This window comes from Glycine soja, chromosome 3, assembly GCF_004193775.1.
Source record: "Glycine soja cultivar W05 chromosome 3, ASM419377v2, whole genome shotgun sequence".
Lineage (NCBI taxonomy): Eukaryota > Viridiplantae > Streptophyta > Magnoliopsida > Fabales > Fabaceae > Glycine > Glycine soja.
In genome coordinates, this window is record NC_041004.1 from 2,704,189 (window position 1) to 2,724,267 (window position 20,079).

Here is a 20,079-nt window from a genome sequence, read left to right on the forward strand (position 1 = left end):
AATAATGAATAAATATACTTATATAATATTAAATTAAGTAAAAGCTAACAATGAGTAATAAAAATTATGTATATACAATGAGTAATTGATGTTAAAAGAGGGTTAATTAATTACCTCTGTGTTTTGTTGCCGCACCAAAGTACTAAAAATGAATAATTGACCGAAGGTGATGGCTGAAAAATTCTATGTTAGATTGATATAATTTCATCAAGCATCAATGCAGAGCCATAGACAGACTATAGAGTGGATTCATTTGAGTCTTTCTTCCAGAAGAATCTTCGAATACCCATTTTTGAAAGCTGCAATCTGCAAGCATATACAACAACAACAACAATAACAACGCCTTATCCCACTAGGTGGGGTCGGCTACATGGATCAACTTCCGCCATAATGTTCTATCAAGTACCATACTTCTATCCAAATCATTTAGTTCGAGATCCTTTTTGATAACCTCTCTTATAGTCTTTTTGGGTCTTCCTCTGCCTCGAATTGTTTGCCTTCTCTTCATCTGGTCTACTCTCCTCACTACAGAGTCTACCGGTCTTCTCTCTACATGCCCAAACCACCTAAGTCTATTTTCCACCATCTTCTCTACAATAGGCGCTACTCCAACCCTCTCTCTAATAACTTCGTTTCTAATTTTATCCTGTCTAGTCTTACCACACATCCACCGCAACATCCTCATCTCCGCTACACCTACTTTATTCTCATGTTGGCTCTTGACCGCCCAACATTCTGTTCCGTACAAAATCGCCGGTCTTACCGCAGTCCGATAAAACTTTCCCTTTAGCTTGATCGGTACCTTTGCATCACATAACACCCCCGATGCTTTTCTCCATTTCATCCATCCTGCTTGAATGCGATGATTCACATCCCCTTCAATTTCTCCATCATCCTGTATTACAGACTCAAGATATTTAAACCGTGTGACTTGAGGGATAATATGGTCTCCTATTTTCACCTCTGAGTTAGAAACCCTCCTTCTTTTGTTGAACTTACATTCCATATACTCCGATTTGCTTCTGCTTAGGCGAAAATCATGTGTTTCTAGAGCTCGTCTCCAAGTTTCCAACCTCTAATTCAACTCCTCCCTCGACTCTCCGAGGAGGACTATGTCATCTGCAAAAAGTATGCATCTCGGCGCTATCTCTTGGATTTGTTCCGTGAGGACATCCAGAATTAAGGTAAAAAGGTAGGGGCTAAGGGTTGACCCTTGATGCAAACCAATTGTGATGGGAAAATCGTCTGACTCTCCACCCTGTGTCCTAACACTAGTCGATACCCTATCATACATATCTTGGATAGCTCGAATTTATTAGGGTATATATGTATATATCATTTGTCACCTTAACATTCATAATGTTTGAAGTGGACTTTTCCACCTTATTATATATACCAACAATAATCTCACATGCTGCTCCCAGCTATAAATTCTCTTAAATTTGCAACTGTGCTTTGATATGATTCAAGAGTGGATAAGGAACAATCCTAAGGCCTCCATTTGCACTGCTGAAGGAGTAAACCAGTTCAAATATATTGCAAACTTTCAAGACTATCATGGATTGCCAGAGTTCAGAAATGTAGGCTAACTAATTAATTTGTGACTATATATGATCACAATGATTTGGAACATGTTTTAGCTAGGAAACTAAACTAAAATTGATATTTTATCAATTATCATCATATCATATAATATTAATATATGGATTTCCGTAGTTTTAAGCAGGCTGTGGCAAATTTCATGTCAGAAGTGAGAGGTGGGAGAGTGAGATTTGATCCTGACCGTATATTGATGAGTGGAGGGGCCACAGGAGCAAACGAGCTAATAATGTTCTGTTTGGCTGATGCTGGAGATGCTTTTCTGGTTCCTAGCCTTTATTATCCAGCATATGTGCCCTCTCTTTCATCACGCCTGTTTTCATTCAATGAATCACACTATTTCACACCCATCAAAACGTTAAAAGTGGACACAAATTAAAGCAACCACAAAGAGTAATAACTATTTTGTCTTCATTAAAAGGGTATATACCTGGCGGTGGCTTCATTGAAGTGGTGCTCAGAATTGTAAATTATTCAACAAAATTTTAGTTTTTAACCATATTAAACCTTATTAATCGTGTGGATGAAAATAGTGAATCAACTAATCAAGCCAAAGTTCTGGCATGAATCCTTAACTATAGTACCTGATGTTTGGCTATTATCAACTTTGTTCCAAGCTACTCGCCCTCACTCATCAGGATCACAAATTTCATTAGTGGTTATGCTTGATATGCCCTCTCTTTCATTAGCGGTTATGCTTGATATGCCCACCTTTCATAGCATATGTAATAATTAATACCATAATTTATGATAAAATGATAATATAAAATTATCATGTACATTAAAATCTTTAAATAATTTGTTTCGAAGTTTAGTTTGGAGCAATATTCTTTAGCTAAAAATTAGATTAGACAAAAAGTGTAAAAATTGTAACTACAAAACAGCTAGCAAACTTTGTAACCAAAATAACTTAAATACACACTTCAACATGCAAAAATTGCTTATATACCACATAAAAACACAAACTCAAAAAGAACTAGAGTGATATTAAAATAGTCCCATATAAAAGTTACTTTGTCTTCAGACTAAATGATGACCATCATATATCCAAATTCATTCATAGTATATAAATGGTTAAAATAATTAGTTAAAAAAAATTGTCATCGTGAGACATTGGCTGTTATCAAACAAGGATTCACCAAAGGCTAGGCAGTGATTAGAATCATCATCATTGAAGACTTTCCATGCAACAACCTGTTTAGAAGTTGTATGAGTTCGCTCAATTTCATAAATAATACTATACTTTTTTTTATCTTTTTTTTTATTAGTAACAAAAGATAAAAAGTCACCATAAATTAACGTTCTTGAAAATAATTGAATAAATGAATATTGAGAGTTTCTTTAAACTCTTCATATCATATTCTATGTATTATTTTTCAATCATTCTCACTTTCACAATTTAATTAAGTACCATGCATTAACAACTGCGAAAAAAAAAATAACAAACGTGATCTCCATTCCCATGTTTATGTTTATCTCTAATTCAAATTATACCCATTATTGTGCAACAAACTAGACCAATAAAGTCATAAGAATAAAAAAAGAATTTATAATGCAAATAGATCTAAGATTAATGAAGAGAAAAAATAGCAATCAAATAATTCCGTCGAATTAAAGAATTGTGACGGACTCTAACATTTTGACTATGATAAAAAAAAAAAACTTCTTTCAATGGAAAGTTTTATAATGGGAGGTGAGAACTAATTAACTTTGTGTTTTATGTAAACTAGCAAGTATTTGGTAGAATGTACAAGCTTATATATAAATATATGTGAACTATAAACTATGTCGGGAAATAAATATCTAACGTGTTATCCATAATTTTTAAGAATATTAGTCATTACTTTTGAAATAAGTTATTTCGTATTAATATTATGGTAAAAAAAAATATGAACTATAAAAAATACAAATGTAAAAATTATCTAGACATTATTTTTTTGTTAATATATAAATACAGAAATGATAATATAAACATGAAAACGTTTTAATTTTTGAAAAACATATAAAAAAAATAATTAATGTAATAGTATTATACTGAAGACTTGCAAATTAGTATTTTATGATGCTCGTTGCTTCACATATTAATTTAATTAAAAAAAAGAAATTCAATTTGTTTGCATAACTAATTTGTTCCTCTCTTGATAAACAAACAAAAATTGTTATATCCTCTTTATTTCATTTACAGATTTTATTGTTCATTATTAATGTTATAAGAGATATATTTAAGTGAAAAAAAAAGAAGAAAAAAATTATTTAAGATTTCATTTTTTATTTTTACACGATTATTATAATAAGACAAAATAAATATCCTGAATTGGAAACTACATTTATGATATAAGGGATTGACATAATTAATTGTTTCTTCCACATTTGCTCTTATTTAACATAACTTAGATAAATATATATGGATTATTCCACAACTACTCTCATCATAAATATCAAGTGATGATATTTTAGGTTAAATATATAGTTTGTAAGTACTATTCATTATTTCTTAAACTTTGCATATGAACTTTGAAAATCAATAGTTTAGGTCTAGAGAAAAAAATTAATATATTTTGGATTCAAATGCAAAAGTGACTTAAATAAGTCTTTAAGAACTTCGATAGGAGGACTCTTTCAAACATTCTCTATAATGTGTTATAATTTATTGAAAACTATAAAATTAAAAAGAAATAATTATTAAATACCATGTGAGATTCATAAAAGTTTTCTATTTTTAGTAAATAGCAATCAAGAAGAAAAATTGTGTTAAAAAAATGGTCAAGATCACATTATCTTTTATGGGAAGTAATCATATTGCAAATGTAGAAAATTGATTATAACTATACTGAGTTACTTTTCTACATATATTATAATTACAACCTATGTCAAATCAAAATCATTATTTTTGGTAAATAGTTGTCTAAATCACTTATTTGATATATAGTTTTACGTAATCACGTAATTTGGTAAAATCTTATTTTTGAAAAAAATAATAAGGTGTTAATGGTTTATTATTTAGTTTAAAAAGTTTAAAATATTGATTTATTTAAAACTAGATGCATTTTTACCAATTTATTTAGAGAAAAAAATTGCTAGAAGGAACACTTTCGTCCCTTTAATTATGTAAAATTAATCCACATCAAAAGAACAACAAATAAATTCGTTTCCACTACGCGTGGTAGACTTTTGGTTCTCTAATATTTACATCTCCTACTGATATAAATATATGATAACCAATGTCCAACTGGCTTCATATATTTCTGTATAGGGTATCTTTGGTATTTTCTTTAAATACAATATATTTCCTCAGCCGACAAAAGAAAACTAAAAAAATGCAAGTCAATGATTTTGTAAAAATAAAATAAAATTTGAAGTTATCGATACACACTATTTGGTATATGTTTTAGTTGTTTTTCATAAAAGAAAACGTTTCTGTAATGGTGTCAATAATTGATAGTAGTTTAATTAAAATAAGTGAAAAAATTTAATAGTGCATAAAAGGTGGCGAAAAGAATGCAAGTTTGTATAATTCAACAAGTTTATCAATGGAAAATACAGTGAATTTATCCGGTTGTAATAAAAAATAAAATATATTTTTGCACTCTTGAAATATTTCAAAATGTCAGTTATAATTCTTAATTATAAAAAATAATATTCTTTTAATTTCTACATTTATAAAAAGAAAGTGATGTGATTTCACTCACCCAGAGTGACCAGAAACATATGTTTCTGTGAAAATATAGGGATTAAAACCTTATTTTGAAATATTTAAAAGAATAAAAAAAACATTTTTATCAAAAAAATCACTTGGATAGGATTTGATGATTTAAAAAGATAAATAAATGAATAACAATCTATCTATTCTATTTTCAAATTTAATGGATCATCCAATTAACACTATAGAATAAAACTAGTTAAACAATTTTTTATATATATATATTTCAATTTCCTTTAAATTATTTATAAAAAATATTTTTCCATATATTATTTTATAGTACTTATTCATAGGAGTCTCTATTGGATGGAATAATTCATGTACTTGAATTGACCAAAACCCTTTAATATGAATTTTGTTGTTATTTCGGTAGAAGCCAAAACTGTATTTCAAATAAATAAGAAAGTGTTAATAACCATTATTTAATTTTAAAAAGTTTTAGGTATTAATTTGATAAAATAAAAAAATATTTCTTAAATGTTAATTTTAGAAAGAATAGTCTAAACGAACACTTTCGCTCTTTAGTCATGTAGATTAATTCATCTTAATGACAACTCACAAATTTATTCTGTGGATTTCATACATAAATTAAAACTCCGGAAGAAAAAAAAAATCTATATGACAATGATAATTGATATGCAGAACTAGAAGGATTAATTAGTGTTATTGACCTAAGTTTTATCCCATGTTTGCAAACTGTATGAGTTTGCTGAATTTCATAAATAATACTATAGTTTTTTTATATCTCTTATTGTTGTGATTAGTAACAAAAGATAAAAAGCTATATGTTAAGGTTCTTCAAAATAAATTGTATAAATGAATATTGAGAATTTCTTTAAACTCTTCGCATCATATTCCGTGTATTCTTTCTCAATCAATCTCACTTTCACAATTTAAGTACCACACAAAAAATTGGGGGAAAAAATAAACTTGACCCGTGTATATATTTATCTCTAATTAACCCAAATTATACTCATTAATTATTGTGCTGCAAACTAGACCAAAAAATCGTAAGAATAAAAAAAAAGTTAAAAAGGATATACAATGCAAGCATATGTAGATTGATAAAGAAGAAAAAGAAAACAGTGTATTTGTATATCTTTCAAACCGAACAGCTAGCTAAAGGTTGGAAATAAAATTTAGAGTAAAATATATAAATACTTACTGAGATTTCGTTAAATTTCTCTTGATACTCCTTATTTTAATTTTATTTTTAAAAAAAAATATAAATTTGTTAAGATTTCATATATTAAACATGTTTAATTTTATTATTTATTTATATTTAGTTATGATTAATTTGACTTGTTGGTTCAGTTTAAAGCCAAGATACATAAAAAATATATATATAAAGCCATTATGAACCATCAAATTTTCAGCCAAAGAAAAATTAAAGTTGACCAACATGGTCTAGTTTCACATTCTAGCCTATGCGCTGTCCAATTTGCCTCGTACCTCTAGAAATAATTGCACCAATTGTCTCTATGCATTTTATTTAAGTATGCAACAAAGGCATACGTCACTTTGTTTGCGCAGTGTGAAAACAAAGGCATATATGTCACTTTGGATCCCATGTATATGCTAAAAGTTGTTTCTTCATAAACATCGATCCATAACTTGTGGATCCCATGTATTTAATATAGTAAGACCTGAATAAGATGATTTAATTAAGAAGACTTTGATTAATTAAAATGTTTATCCAAAGAAGGTTAGTTACATGTTCACACACATAAAACAATAATTAACTAGAAATATTGTAGTAGGATTTAACAGATATTTAAAAATTTGATCCAATCATCTATATAAGAGGAAGGAGTGGTGTCCAATATAATCACACCAACCAAAGCCACAAAAGAAAAGCAATAGCAATAGCAACAGCCCATATAAAATATAATGGCCGAAACCTGCGACTCCAACAATAAAGTGATCCGTGAATACCATAGTGATGACTCCTTTATGTCAAGGTGTGACATCTTTACTGATGTTACCGAGTACCAACTGTGTCTGGCATCTGCCAGAGAATCTGGTCAAGGAAAGTTCGAACCTAAGTTGGACACAAAGATAGTCACTCCCCACCTTATCGAGCAGTTCAAGCTAAATTGTGCTGCCTCGAATCTGCCAGTCAAAGTGTTTGTCAGCATTGGAGGAAAACACCCCTTCAAAGTGGTTGCTGGTGGTGCCGATGATTGGGTTCTCAATGCCACAACCACACTCCACCACATGATCAACGAGTACCACATCGATGGAATCGATGTTAAGTACGCCAGAATCCTGTGCAACAAAGATATGTTTGTTAACTGCATTAAGGATCTCATAAGGGGCCTAAGGGAAGCTCTATGCACCACTGGGTTTGTGGCTTCCTTAGCTCCAAATGCTGCCACCAATGAGGCTTTCTACTTGCCCTTGTACCGATCTATTGATACTTCTTGGATTGGAACTGTTGTGTTTCAGTGCTTCGTTGATTTCGAACCTAAAGATCCTAACAGATCAGTTGAAATCTTGGTGCGCCAGGTTGAGAAGATAGTGGAAGAGTATGATTATTATGACTCTAAGATCTTGCTTGGCTACAGCGCCATTAAGGAGGATTGGAATAAAGTTTCACCACCCCTCTTCTTTCTTGCTCTCAATCGCCTAGTGCATTCTTGGCCTAGGGTTAAGGGCGCATCTGTCAAGGTTATTAGTGACAACATTGCCTTCATTCCCCCAACGTGGATCCCTAAACTCCTGTCTTTGGCCGTCTCCGATGTTGGAAAATATCCTTAATTGAAGATCCATAATTATTAAGTTCTATCTATGCATTCATGGCTCTAGCCATACTATATATGGAATAAGACCCGTATCTATTAATTGTATGTGTGTGTTCCTTCTCCCTATATCTATATATGTTGTGCGTGCATTTGAAAAAACAATGCATGGCATGCATATTTCTGGTGTGTTAATGCCTACGTGCATCTTTGTCTCATCAATAAAATACATTATATGTCTTAGTGCTTCATTTGCTTTCGATTATTGTATATATACATCAATAAAATATATTATCACTTAAATTAATCATTTTCTTTAATCTCGATGAGTTAGGTAATTCAATCTTATATACAGGAAATTTTATTCATAATAATGTGTATGGGCCTATTACTATGAAACAAAGTTGTAGAATCATCTATGGTTTGATCCCGAATCAGTGTGTAAACCAATTTGAGTTAGTATTTGAATGACAATTCATGCTGCTCAAATCCACCAACGTTGACCACATTGGATTTTGTTAAGGTCGGTGACCCAGTCCAGGTTGAGGAAGCTTTTTAAATGTTTAATTGATATGCTATATGTATTTTGTTATTATTTTTATATGAAGTAGACTCTTATGAGTCTACGAGTCGAATCCATTAGTCGAGTTTTTAGAACTTTCACAAGTTTATGCAGACAGGATCGAGTTTGATAACCTTAGTGTCAAGTTTATCTATGGGATGACCTCATGACCACCCATTAGTGAAGATCTCTTTCGATGTTTTATCCCTCTCAATTTATCAACAATTATACTTCTCCTAAAATAAAATAATAAATTCTAATTCACGTTTAGTAAAATTTGAATAAGAAATATATTAAAAATTAATATACTTGCATTCTTCCAAAATATTATATGATCTTAATAGGTTTAAATATGTTTTTAGTTCCCGAAAGTTGTTATTTTTCAATTTTAATTCTTATAAGTTTTTTGTTTATTTTTAATCCTTGTATTGTAAGTTTGTTTTTTTAACTTTTGTCCCTTTAATATTTTAATTTATTCATTTGTAATCTGCATAAGTTCATGCTTAATTACAATGACCAAGATTATATAGTAAAATTACAAATTTACAGGGGCTAAAAATTAAAAAAAAATTATAAGGACCAAAATTGAAAAAAACACAAACTTACCAAAACTAAAAATGAATAAACTTTTCACAAAGATCAAAATTTTAAAAAAAAATACAAACTTACAAAAATAAAAATGTATTTAAGTTATAATCAATGATATTGAGTTAAAATCATGATTTAGACATTCTTAAATCATCATTTCATGTCTGATATCAGAAAAAAAAAATTAAAAAAATATTGTTTAGACTCTTTGAATGAAAATTGATTTTGAGGCTGTAATGACCAAAATGGATTTTAATGTCTATGTACATTCAATTTTCTATTATAATTAGGTATATATATAATTAAAATTAAGACAATATGTGTATAGTATGCTAACTTTTGAAATAGAACCACATCTCTTATAAAAATAATTAAATTGAATGAAATAGATAATAAAAGTATTAACTCGACATAAGCATCTTAAAAATTGTTTTTTACAACACACATTCTAAGATGATTATAAGAAATCGTCTTAGAATGTGTCTCGGTGACAATTTTGTAATTAGAGGAAAAAATCCACGACGGTTTTGCATGATTACCGCCATCATTTTAATTCTCTCTAATTACAAAATTGTCACTGCGTTCCCTTTGAAATCTTAATCTAGTTAGACCATTCGTCCCTCAACCACTCTCTGTCATACCCACTGTCACTCAATCTCTGACGTGCCCTCCGAGACCCTCTTTCCTTTCCTCTACTCAGCGGCCATCGAACGTGTGTCACGCCACCATAGTGTCCTACCATTGCCATCCAGGTAAGTACCCATGTTTGTACGAGTTATCAATTTTGTATATCCATGTTATTTCGTTCTTCTTTTCTATACCTTGAGCTGCTAGCTTGGGATTTTTCTTTTCAGTGTATAATCAATGTCATTTTCATCATGATTTGATGGTATTTGGTTCTTGCTCTCATCATCATTTGTTTTTGACCTTGTAAAACTTCAACACATGGACAAATGACAGTCCGGTTGCGTCTGAAGTATCTGGTTACCAAACTCTTACTAATATGCAAATAAGAGGTACCCTTCTAACTTTCAACCATCTTTTTACCCTTTTATATAAATATATCAATACTATTAATTAATAATTACACTGTTTTTGTTATGTTTATGTGTATGTGCTGGTGTGAAATAGCTATAGGCATGTACAACAGTTTGAATACAATATGGAATATAATTGAAAACTTTGGAGCTAGCATTCAATCGTGCCGCCTTAGTCAAGATATGAGCAATATGATTGATTTGTCTTCCAACAAAACTAACCACTGACTTTGACAAAGATGTTAAAGCATCTAAACATTTTCCTAGAATGACATATTATTTGTTACTCCCGCTGAGGAAGTATTAATGTCATATGTTATTGTCTTACAATCCAATTCAAACACAACGTAAATTGTCAATTTTGGTTTTGGGATGCCTGATTGAGCTTTGTGTTTTTGTTGCTATAAAACTTTCTTGGTCATTGTGAATTATCATACCCACTCCAAAGCTTTGATTGTCATTGAAAATGGCGGCGTAGACATTACATTTGATCCAGCCTGCTTCAGGTTTCATCCAAGATATTATCTGTCAAGTTGAAAGCTTGTTGTGTCTTGATATTGATTCGTTATTTGTTGGATTGCACTCCATTCATCAAAGTATTGATATGCTAACAAAGATGCAGTAGCTGAACTCACTTCCTTTGATTCTCAAATCTTTTCATTCCTACATCTCCAAACGCACCATAGAATAACGACAATTTTTTGTTTGAAATCATCTGTCATTGTGTTGAGAACATTTAAATTTAGCTCCTTCATTCCATCTGCATGTTGAATCTTGGAAGCTACAGAATTTCATAGTCTCGCGGCTGTCTATATGGCACGAGCTTGATGACATTGAGCAAAGATATCTCATTCATTTCCTGGAATTGAGCTGCAATAACAGCACGAATTATCACTCTGCACTCCTTTCTTCTGGATGTTTTGTTTACAAGGTAGACAACCCTTCAATATAATCCAAAGAAAGTGCTTGAATTTTGGTGGGATCTTCAATCTCCAAATTTGCATCCAGCCACCTTCCACCTTTAAATGTTCATTGTCCAACATATTCTCCATAAGGTGATGATAAGCACTAAGAGAACTAAGTAATCTCCATTGTTGCCAAGCCTCCAAAAGATTTTATCTTGTCCAACAGCGTTGACTAAAGGCATTTGTTGTATCTCTTTGACATCTTCTTCATTGAATTATCTGTTCGAGAATTTCATTTCTCCAACAATTAAAATCATGGTCGATGAGAGTGTTTACCTTGTGTTGTTCGAGGCCATTTGGTGGGATAGATGAAGGTCTAGAACTGATTCTAGAAGAGCAAATCCATGGTTGATTCCAAACAGAAATTGATTTGTCATTCCCTACTCTCAATTTTATTCCCTCTTTAATCAATACCCGTGAAGCATGAATACTATGCCAAACGAAACTAGGATTACAGTCGACATGGGAATTCACAAAATCACAATTTGCAAAATATTTAGCTCGAAAAACTTGTAACCATTTGGTTGGTAGTTAATTTTCAGCCTTGCTTGCCTAGCATGGCTAGATTGAAACCATGAAGATGTCTAAAACCCATGTCACCATTTTCATTTTTCATACTCAGCTTCTCCCAAGATAATCAATTAATTCTCTTTCTTGCATTTCCATTTCACCAATTATCATACTTTCAACAATCCTCATACTAATCAATTGAAAGAAGAAACACATGTACAACTAGGACAGAAAATGCAAGAAGAGCAAACAAGGAAAAAAATGGACTGATCATAAATAAAAATGGTTGGTAGTGCTATGGCTAGCTTAATTGTGTCTGCACTGTGATTCAAACCTGTTGCCAACCCATGAAGACTTATAATTAACTTTTCTTTCAGGTCACAAACATGCCTTTTTTTGCACATCCCAAACCTAAAGAGGTCACATAATATTATGTACCTGAGACACCAACCGTTTCCATTGTATAATAGTACTGTGTAAGCTTTAAATATTAAAGAAAGAGTTAGGAACATATTTAGTTCAACAACAATGGAGTTTCTGCCCTGAAGGGAAAGATGATACTATCTGTCAATAACAACAATTAAAAATACAACAGGATGAAGACCGTCTTAGATTCCATGTTTCTTCTCGTGTTACCCTTTAGTCCAAAGTATGGATAGTTTGAAGAAGTTAGGGGAAAGAATTGTGTGAAAACACGAGCTTTGGGGAAGGAATCAAGTTGCAGACAATCTGCCCCAGTTTGGCCACTCTCTAGAAGGACATCTTAAGATCTTTGAGTTTGTTCCTTCCTCTTTGTTTAATGCCTTTTTGGCAGATGTAATCTCGACGGTTTGTTGTCTTTGTTTTGGGGTCTCTCCATTACTTCACCAAAAAAAATATGATGAACTAACTACTATTATCCATTTGCAGTTTTGGTCTTAAGGCACTAAACAAACCCTATTTCAAGAAAACCATGTAACAATATATGCAAATCTTTAAAGCGACATACGTCATGAGACAATTTTATTATGATCAGATCAGTTCATTGAAACATATATATATTGTTTATTATAATATCAGTCATTCACTGACACAGTTCTTTCAAGAGGATGTTTATGTGAAGAAGTTTTATAAGAAATATCCGGAATCCAAATACCATGATGCCATAAACTATTGCCCTTTTTCCTTGTCTCTAGTTTTTGTTCCATTTGCAGTGTTTGAGCATCTAGTTCTTGTTTCTGCATTGCTGAATGATGTGTTATCTTGTTATGTGTCTGGTCTCTGATGTAATATGATGTGGCCACGAGAGAAAATTGGAGGTGAGGTTCTAAGTTTTGATTCATGAAGGAGGGAAATCAGAATGCCATGCCTATTTGGTTTAGGGAAATGATATTTTTCTACTAATAATTACAAAAATGTCATTTTATTTTTAGTTTGTTTCCTTTTTTAAAATCTTTATATGAAATGGTAAAAACAATGAAATAAAAACTCAAAATTATTTTCTTAAAATAAACAGGCTCTTATCTTTCAGGTTCCATTTGATTCCTAGTATAGTAGTAAGTTAGGAAGAACTTGTTTCCTTGTTCTGTGACTACCCTTAAATTTATCAGTAGCCACATAATAGATTGCAACAGAAATTCCTAAACAGTATAAAATGTGTATCTAAATCAGTGCAACAACTGGGAAGAACTGAAATCCTAGTCTAGCCAAACAGAATACATCAGAAGGCAATACAAGAGAAGACAAAATCTGACAGTATTCGTATTTTCCTGATTCTGTTACTATACCTAATACTAACAGAATAACTCAACATTCCCTCAGTCACCTGATCAGCTGCCACGTGTACAGCATGTAGCTCGCTACCTCTTTGCTGTAATGTAGCACTAGCACCTTGTTTACTAGCTATAGTACTTTTGGATGGAATTTTTAGATTGTGTCCCACTCTTCGCATGATTATTTATGTGAATGTGTAAATAAGCATGTAACATAAACTGCTTAGTTCAGCATAATATCCTGTGCTAACAGGCAACTACAATAGTTAGCTTTTGTGCTGTGGTTCTCCTTCATTAGGTCCTTATATTTTTTTAAATGGTTTGAGATACTCAAGTGTTCTTTTTCCAACGAATGGGTTTTGATTTTCTTGATTTCTTAAAACTTATTTTGGATTTTTTTTTCTTTTGTATTATACATGTTGCACGCCAAAGGGAAAAAGAAAAATTCAATATATGCTGGTTTTGTCAAGAAAAGCTCTCATGTATGAAGACAAAGACAATACTTAGGTTTTGGGATTCTCCCACTAAGCTGGAGCATGTAAGACAAAAATCTCTTATATGCTCTAGATTGAGGGGGACGGTTGGAAATAATGTAATTTTATATTAATACATATAATAAGGCAGAATTATATGACAGTTAGAGTAATGCTATATTCTTGTAATTCTGTGTAATCATCCTTGTATTTATAACACTTAATATAAGTATATGCTCACGTCTCTTGTTTTCTCTCTCTAAACAGTGTCTTTGTCCTCAGTACCAATTATATTCTTCACTGATGTTTATTTATTTTGTTGATTCACGTTTGTGTTAGCCTTTTATTTCTATGTAATAGATCTCTTATAATGTTTTTTAATTAGCATTTAGAATCATCTGCTATTAGATTTCATGGGTCAAAGTTGTTAGTAGCATCTTTAATTTCTTCTAATGAGGAAATGCAGTATGGTGGGACTGCAAGAACTGGTTGCCACATTGGCAGAGGATGACGTCCTATTTCCACAGGAAAAAAAAACAATTAATGCATTAGTTAAATAACTGATCTAAAAGGGCTTTACAGAACTAGTGCTTGCAAGAAGGGTTGGCAGGAACCTTAGAAATGAAATTCTGCCAACTGCAGCATCTGAAAAGTCAAATAGTAGTGTAATAGTTGCATGTATTTTGTCAACAGAGAACCCCTGACTTTTCTTCCAAGTTTCCCGTGTCATACAATGACAATAATATTATGAGTTCTCAGATTCTCATTCTCAATAGGTCAGTATCATGATAGACGAGTAGTTCTGAAACACAACAACAAACACAACTTGCATCAAAAACTTTTTTTTTTAAAAATTTCCATATGCTGTTAGATTTTTACATTGTTTATTATAAAAAATAACAAACTTACCACATGACCATTCACAATTCAAATGACAGATTTTTACTTCATTTCCCAATGGGAGGTGGTTTATGAGAAGGATATCTTTGGCTTAAGTTTTTGTAGAAGTGTGAATGTATAATTGGAATTGCTTGTCACAAACCAACTATTCCAATTACTGATCTTGACAATAGAATTGACTAAATCTGAACTAATAATTGGAATTGCTTGTCACAAACCAACTATTCCAATTACTGACCTGACAAGTCACAATTTGTAAATTGCTAGACATGAAAGTAGAGATGTTATAAGTTACGTACCCTAAGTCTATGGTCACTGCCAATAATCTTGACACTAAGTTTATGATGATTGTCATCAAGAATCTCCAATCTCTCGGTACTAGTAGTTGCAGGGAGGCTGGACTTAACACCAACCTCTCTCAAACTTCCAATCTCAAGGTTTCCCCTCCCCACCCACTCACAAAAGGTTTATACTTGTGTGGCTCATCAAATCTCCTCCACAACGACCACACCTAAAAAAGATAAATTAATGATGAAATGAAAAGAATATAAAATAGAGAAATGGGAAGGAATTAGTACTTGCAATGAGAGAAAGTAGGGCCCTTATATGCTTAACGAGAGAAGAGCCACACTGATTGTCCTCTGCTGCCTCCTGCCTATGGTGTCTCCCTATGTATTCCATCTCTGTGCTGCTCAATTCTGTTGAATGTGTGTATCAACAGTTGCTTATCATGAATGTTTAGGACTGTTTATTTTCAATTATAATTGTTTTTTATGATTCCTTTCAGTTACAATAGCTATTATGTTAGTGGTTATTGTTTAGGAAGTCAGTTATTGTTTTTTATAATTTCGTTCAGTTACAAAAAATCTTTATTTAAACATATTATTATTCAATAAAATGTGTGCATTCATCTCCCTTCATTCTGTGAGTTAAGTTTTTTTTCCAACAGATTGGTATCAAGAGTCTTCTTCTTAAGAGGGACCTGTGAGTGAACCGAGTGAAACCCACCATAAAAAGCCAAAACACCTTGCTTCAATTCATCAAATAGATGGATTCTGAAACACCGTACACAACACTAGCACCACCTGTGTTTGATGGTGATAATTATCAAATCTGGGCAGCAAGAATGGAGGCACATTTGGAGGCAAATGATCTCTGGGAAGCTGTTGAGGAAGACTACGAAGTTCTTCCTTTACCAATCAATCCAACAATGGCTCAGATAAAAAATCAAAAGGAGAGGAAAGCAAGAAAGTCAAAGGCAAGAGCTTATTTATTTGTTGTTTTCTCAAAAGAAATTTTCACTAGAATAATGACCATCAAGTCAGCATATGAAATCTAGAGTTTCCTCGAATGAATATGAAGGAGATGAAAGGATTAAGGGAATGCAAGCCCTGAATCTTGTTAGAGAATTTGAGATGTAGAAAATGAAGGACTCTGAAACAATTAAAGAGTATGCTAACAAGCTTCTTAGCATTGCCAACAAAGTAAGATTGCTTGGAGAATACTAAGGATCTGTCAAAACTTACCTTGGCAGAACTTGTAAATGCTTTGCAAGCCCAAGAGCAAAGAAGAAGAATAAGGGCTGATGATTCTGTGGAAGGAGCATTGCAAGCTAAATTGCAAATTAACCAAGGAGAGTAAAACAAGTGAAAGAAATACAAGAAGAAGAATTCTAACACACAAGAAGCAGCGACTAACACTAGCAACAAAAGTGGAGACAACAACAAAGGATTTCCTCCTTATAAGCACTGTGGCAGAATGGGTCATCCTCCTTTCAAATGTTGGAGAAGACCCGATGTTAAGTGTGAAAAGTACAACAAGTTGGGGCATCATGTGAGAATTTGCAAAAGCAATCTTCAACAAAAGAATGAGGCTCAAGTTGCAGATCAACAAGAGGAAGAGCAATTGTTTGTAGCAACTTGTTTTACAAGCAGTAGCTCAACTGAATGTTGGCTAGTGGATAGTGGTTGTACCAACCATATGACCCACGATCAAGAGCTTTTCAAAGAGTTGGACAGATCACAGGTATCAAAAGTTAGAATCGGAAATGGTGATCTTATCACTGTTGAAGGAAAGGGAATTGTACCCGTTGAAAGTTGCACAGGTACAAAATTAATTTATGATGTTTCGTATGTACCTGAGATTGATCAAAACTTGCTAAGTGTGGGACAATTGGTTGAGAAGGGGTTTAAAGTCATCTTTGAAAATAAGCACTGTTTGATTAAAGATGTCAATGACAAAGAAATTTTTAGTATCAAAATGAGAGATAAAAGTTTTTCATTTGACCCACTGAAGGAGGAGCAAGCAGCCTATCCAATCACTATAAACAGTATAGAGGCTTGGCACAAAAGGTTAGGCCATTTTCATCATGTTGTTATGCTGAACATGCAACGAAAGGAGTTGGTTCATGGCTTACCTCACTTAGATTCTAAATTACCAAGCTGTGAAGCATATCAATATGGCAAACAAGCAAGATTACCCTTCAAACAATCAACCTGGAGAGCAATAGAGAAGTTGCAGTTGATTCACACTGATTTGGCCGGACCTCAAAGGACTGCTTCGCTTAAAGAGAGTAAATATTACATCATCTTTATAGATGATTTCACCAGAATGTGCTGGATTTATTTTCTCAAGTCTAAGTCAGAGGTTGCAGGTGTATTTTGGAGATTTAAGCAGTGGATTGAAAAGCAAAGTGGCTGCATGATTCAAGCTTTGAAGTCTGTTAACGGCAAGGAGTACACTTCAGCATAATTCACCATGTTTTGTGAGGAAGCAGGCATTAAGCATCAATTAATAGCTCCTTACACCCCTCAACAAAATGGGGTTAGTGAAAGAAAGAATCGGACGATAATGGAAATGATCAGATGTATGCTTCATGAGAAAAGGTTACCTAAGGAATATTGGGCAGAAGTTGCAAATTAAACACTGCATTATTCTTGCTAAATTGACTTCCCACCAAAGCAGTAAACGGGAAGACTCCTTTTGAGACTTGGTATGGTTATAAACATTCCTTGAAAAAATTTAAAGTATTTGGATGCTTGTGTTTTACTTATGTGCCACAGATTAAGAGAAACAAGCTAGACAAAAAAACTGAACTTGGTATCTTTGTGGGATATAGTTCAGTATCTAAAGCTTATAGAGTTTTCCAACCTCATACAAGGAAAATTCTGATAAGCAAGGACGTGTACTTCATGGAGAATGAGAAATGGAGCTGGAATGATACTGAAAAGATGTCAATAGTTGACCCTTTGCAAAATCAAGATGAGTTAATTGATGATGCACCCGTGAGAGGCACTAGATTGCTCTCAAATATTTATGAAAGTTGCAATGTAGCAGTTCTAGAACCTGTAGGATATTGGGATGCAAAGGAGGATCCAAAATGGAGTGCTACAATGCAAGAGGAGCTTGTCATGATTGATAAAAATCAGACTTGGGAACATCCTTGACCAAAGCTCTTCCAAGAAGCAGATTTGAGTTACTAAGAGAAAAACTTGGACTTGTCAACCACTGATACAAGGAGTAGTGTTGAATGTGTGTATCAGCAGTTGCCTATCATGAGTGCTTAGGACTATTTATTTTCAGTTATAATTGTTTTTTATGGTTCCTTTCAGTTACAATAGTTATTATGTTAGTGGTTATTGTTTAGGAAGTCAGTTATTGTTTTTTATAATTTCATTCAGTTACAAAAAATCTTTATTTAAACATATTATTATTCAATAAAATGTGTGCATTCATCTCCCTTCATTCTGTGAGTTAAGTTTTTTTTTCCAACAAATTCTCCATCATTCCATGCTCCCCTCATTCTCAACGCCAAACGACACACCGTTTTGACATTAATCAGATGACATACCAAAAAAGAACATCGCAACAATATATAGTATGACATTAAAAAATATTAGTACCTGCAGCATGGAACACCTGCACTAATAAATAATTCAGACGACGTCACTGTGGTTTTCACACCAAGAGTAACTGCTGAAACGAAACATGACCCGTGTAAGTTTGCAACCCATGGATCCACATATAAATACTAAAATCAAGTATCATCCTCTAAACATATGCAAGTATTTGAATTCCCATGAACCTCATATGTATGAAAACTCATTCACTGCATTGTTATTATAATTAATGTTTTTATGGCAATAGTTTTTAATTTTCAATGTTTAACAATTGGTTTTGGTTGTAGGTACAAGTATTTGAATGCCATAGGAAGTTAATTCACACTTTTAAGTTGTTTTGCTTTATTGAAGAGAAACTCCTATATACCACTGCCAGCATCGCACTCTCTATAATTGTTTGTGAGCATCTTTTGAGGTATGTATGTCATTGTCTCACTTATGTTTGCATTACTTGTTTATTCATGTATGAGTATTGTTAAATTTTAAGCTTATGTGTATTGTGAGTGAATCATAGTTTCCCGTTTGAGATTCAAGACAATGGTTAATACAGGCAGTTAAATTAATCATTGAATTGAATCTTGAATTGTCTGTTTGGACAATTTGGGAAGACTTTTTTAAAATAATTATTTCATACTTATAGGTTATCTATGTTGCATTAAATTTGATGCAATTTTGGTTTAGTGCATATTGCTTTGTTCTCCGAGTGCATACTTGATGGTGGTAAGTACATCTCAATGCTATCATGTCATGTACTTGGAGATCAATGCGAAATGCTGTCGAAATTTCATCAAATTTAACGCAACCTACTTAATTGGTGTGCATCTATCAAGTATTAAAAATGTCTTCCTTAATGGGATAGGGCCACACCTATTTTATAAAATAAAAAAAAAAGAGAGAGATTTTCATGCATATGGGATAACATTGTCAGTATCACAAAACACGAAACATAGATCGAAGTTGGATGAAAGCATCACGCGTAACTAACGAGTATGAGAGTGGGATTGAAGAATTCTTGCAATTTGCTGAATAAAATGCACATGTAATGGGTGGCAAATATTTTTGTCCATGTGTTAAATGTGGGAATGGGATATGACAGTCAATGAATGACATAAGATCTCATCTTATATGTGAGGGGATCATTTTGATTTATACGAAACGGATATGGCATGGTGAATTGTCACACATGTCAACAGTCCCTCACACTGAGGCGGTTGATATACAAATCGCGATCTTGGACAAGAGGGTTTTCAACAAGCTCATGCACCTTATTATGAAAAACTACAAACTGATTCTGAGAAGCCATTGTATTCAGGATGCACAACCTTCACACGATTATCGACGATGTTCGCTTTAG

At 32.6% G+C, this 20,079-nt stretch overlaps 1 protein-coding gene and 1 pseudogene across 1 annotated transcript; one reads left to right on the forward strand and one right to left on the reverse strand.

The window, feature by feature from the left end:
• The first annotated feature begins 7,132 nt into the window (after positions 1–7,132).
• On the forward strand, positions 7,133–8,291 carry LOC114405873 (ruBisCO-associated protein-like). Its single transcript, XM_028368389.1, has one exon. The coding sequence runs from the start codon at positions 7,190–7,192 to the stop codon at positions 8,057–8,059; it is 870 nt and encodes a 289-aa protein (XP_028224190.1). The 5' UTR covers positions 7,133–7,189; the 3' UTR covers positions 8,060–8,291.
• A 6,404-nt stretch (positions 8,292–14,695) lies between these two features.
• On the reverse strand, positions 14,696–16,432 carry LOC114405630 (annotated as a pseudogene).
• Between the last annotated feature and the right edge of the window lie 3,647 nt (positions 16,433–20,079).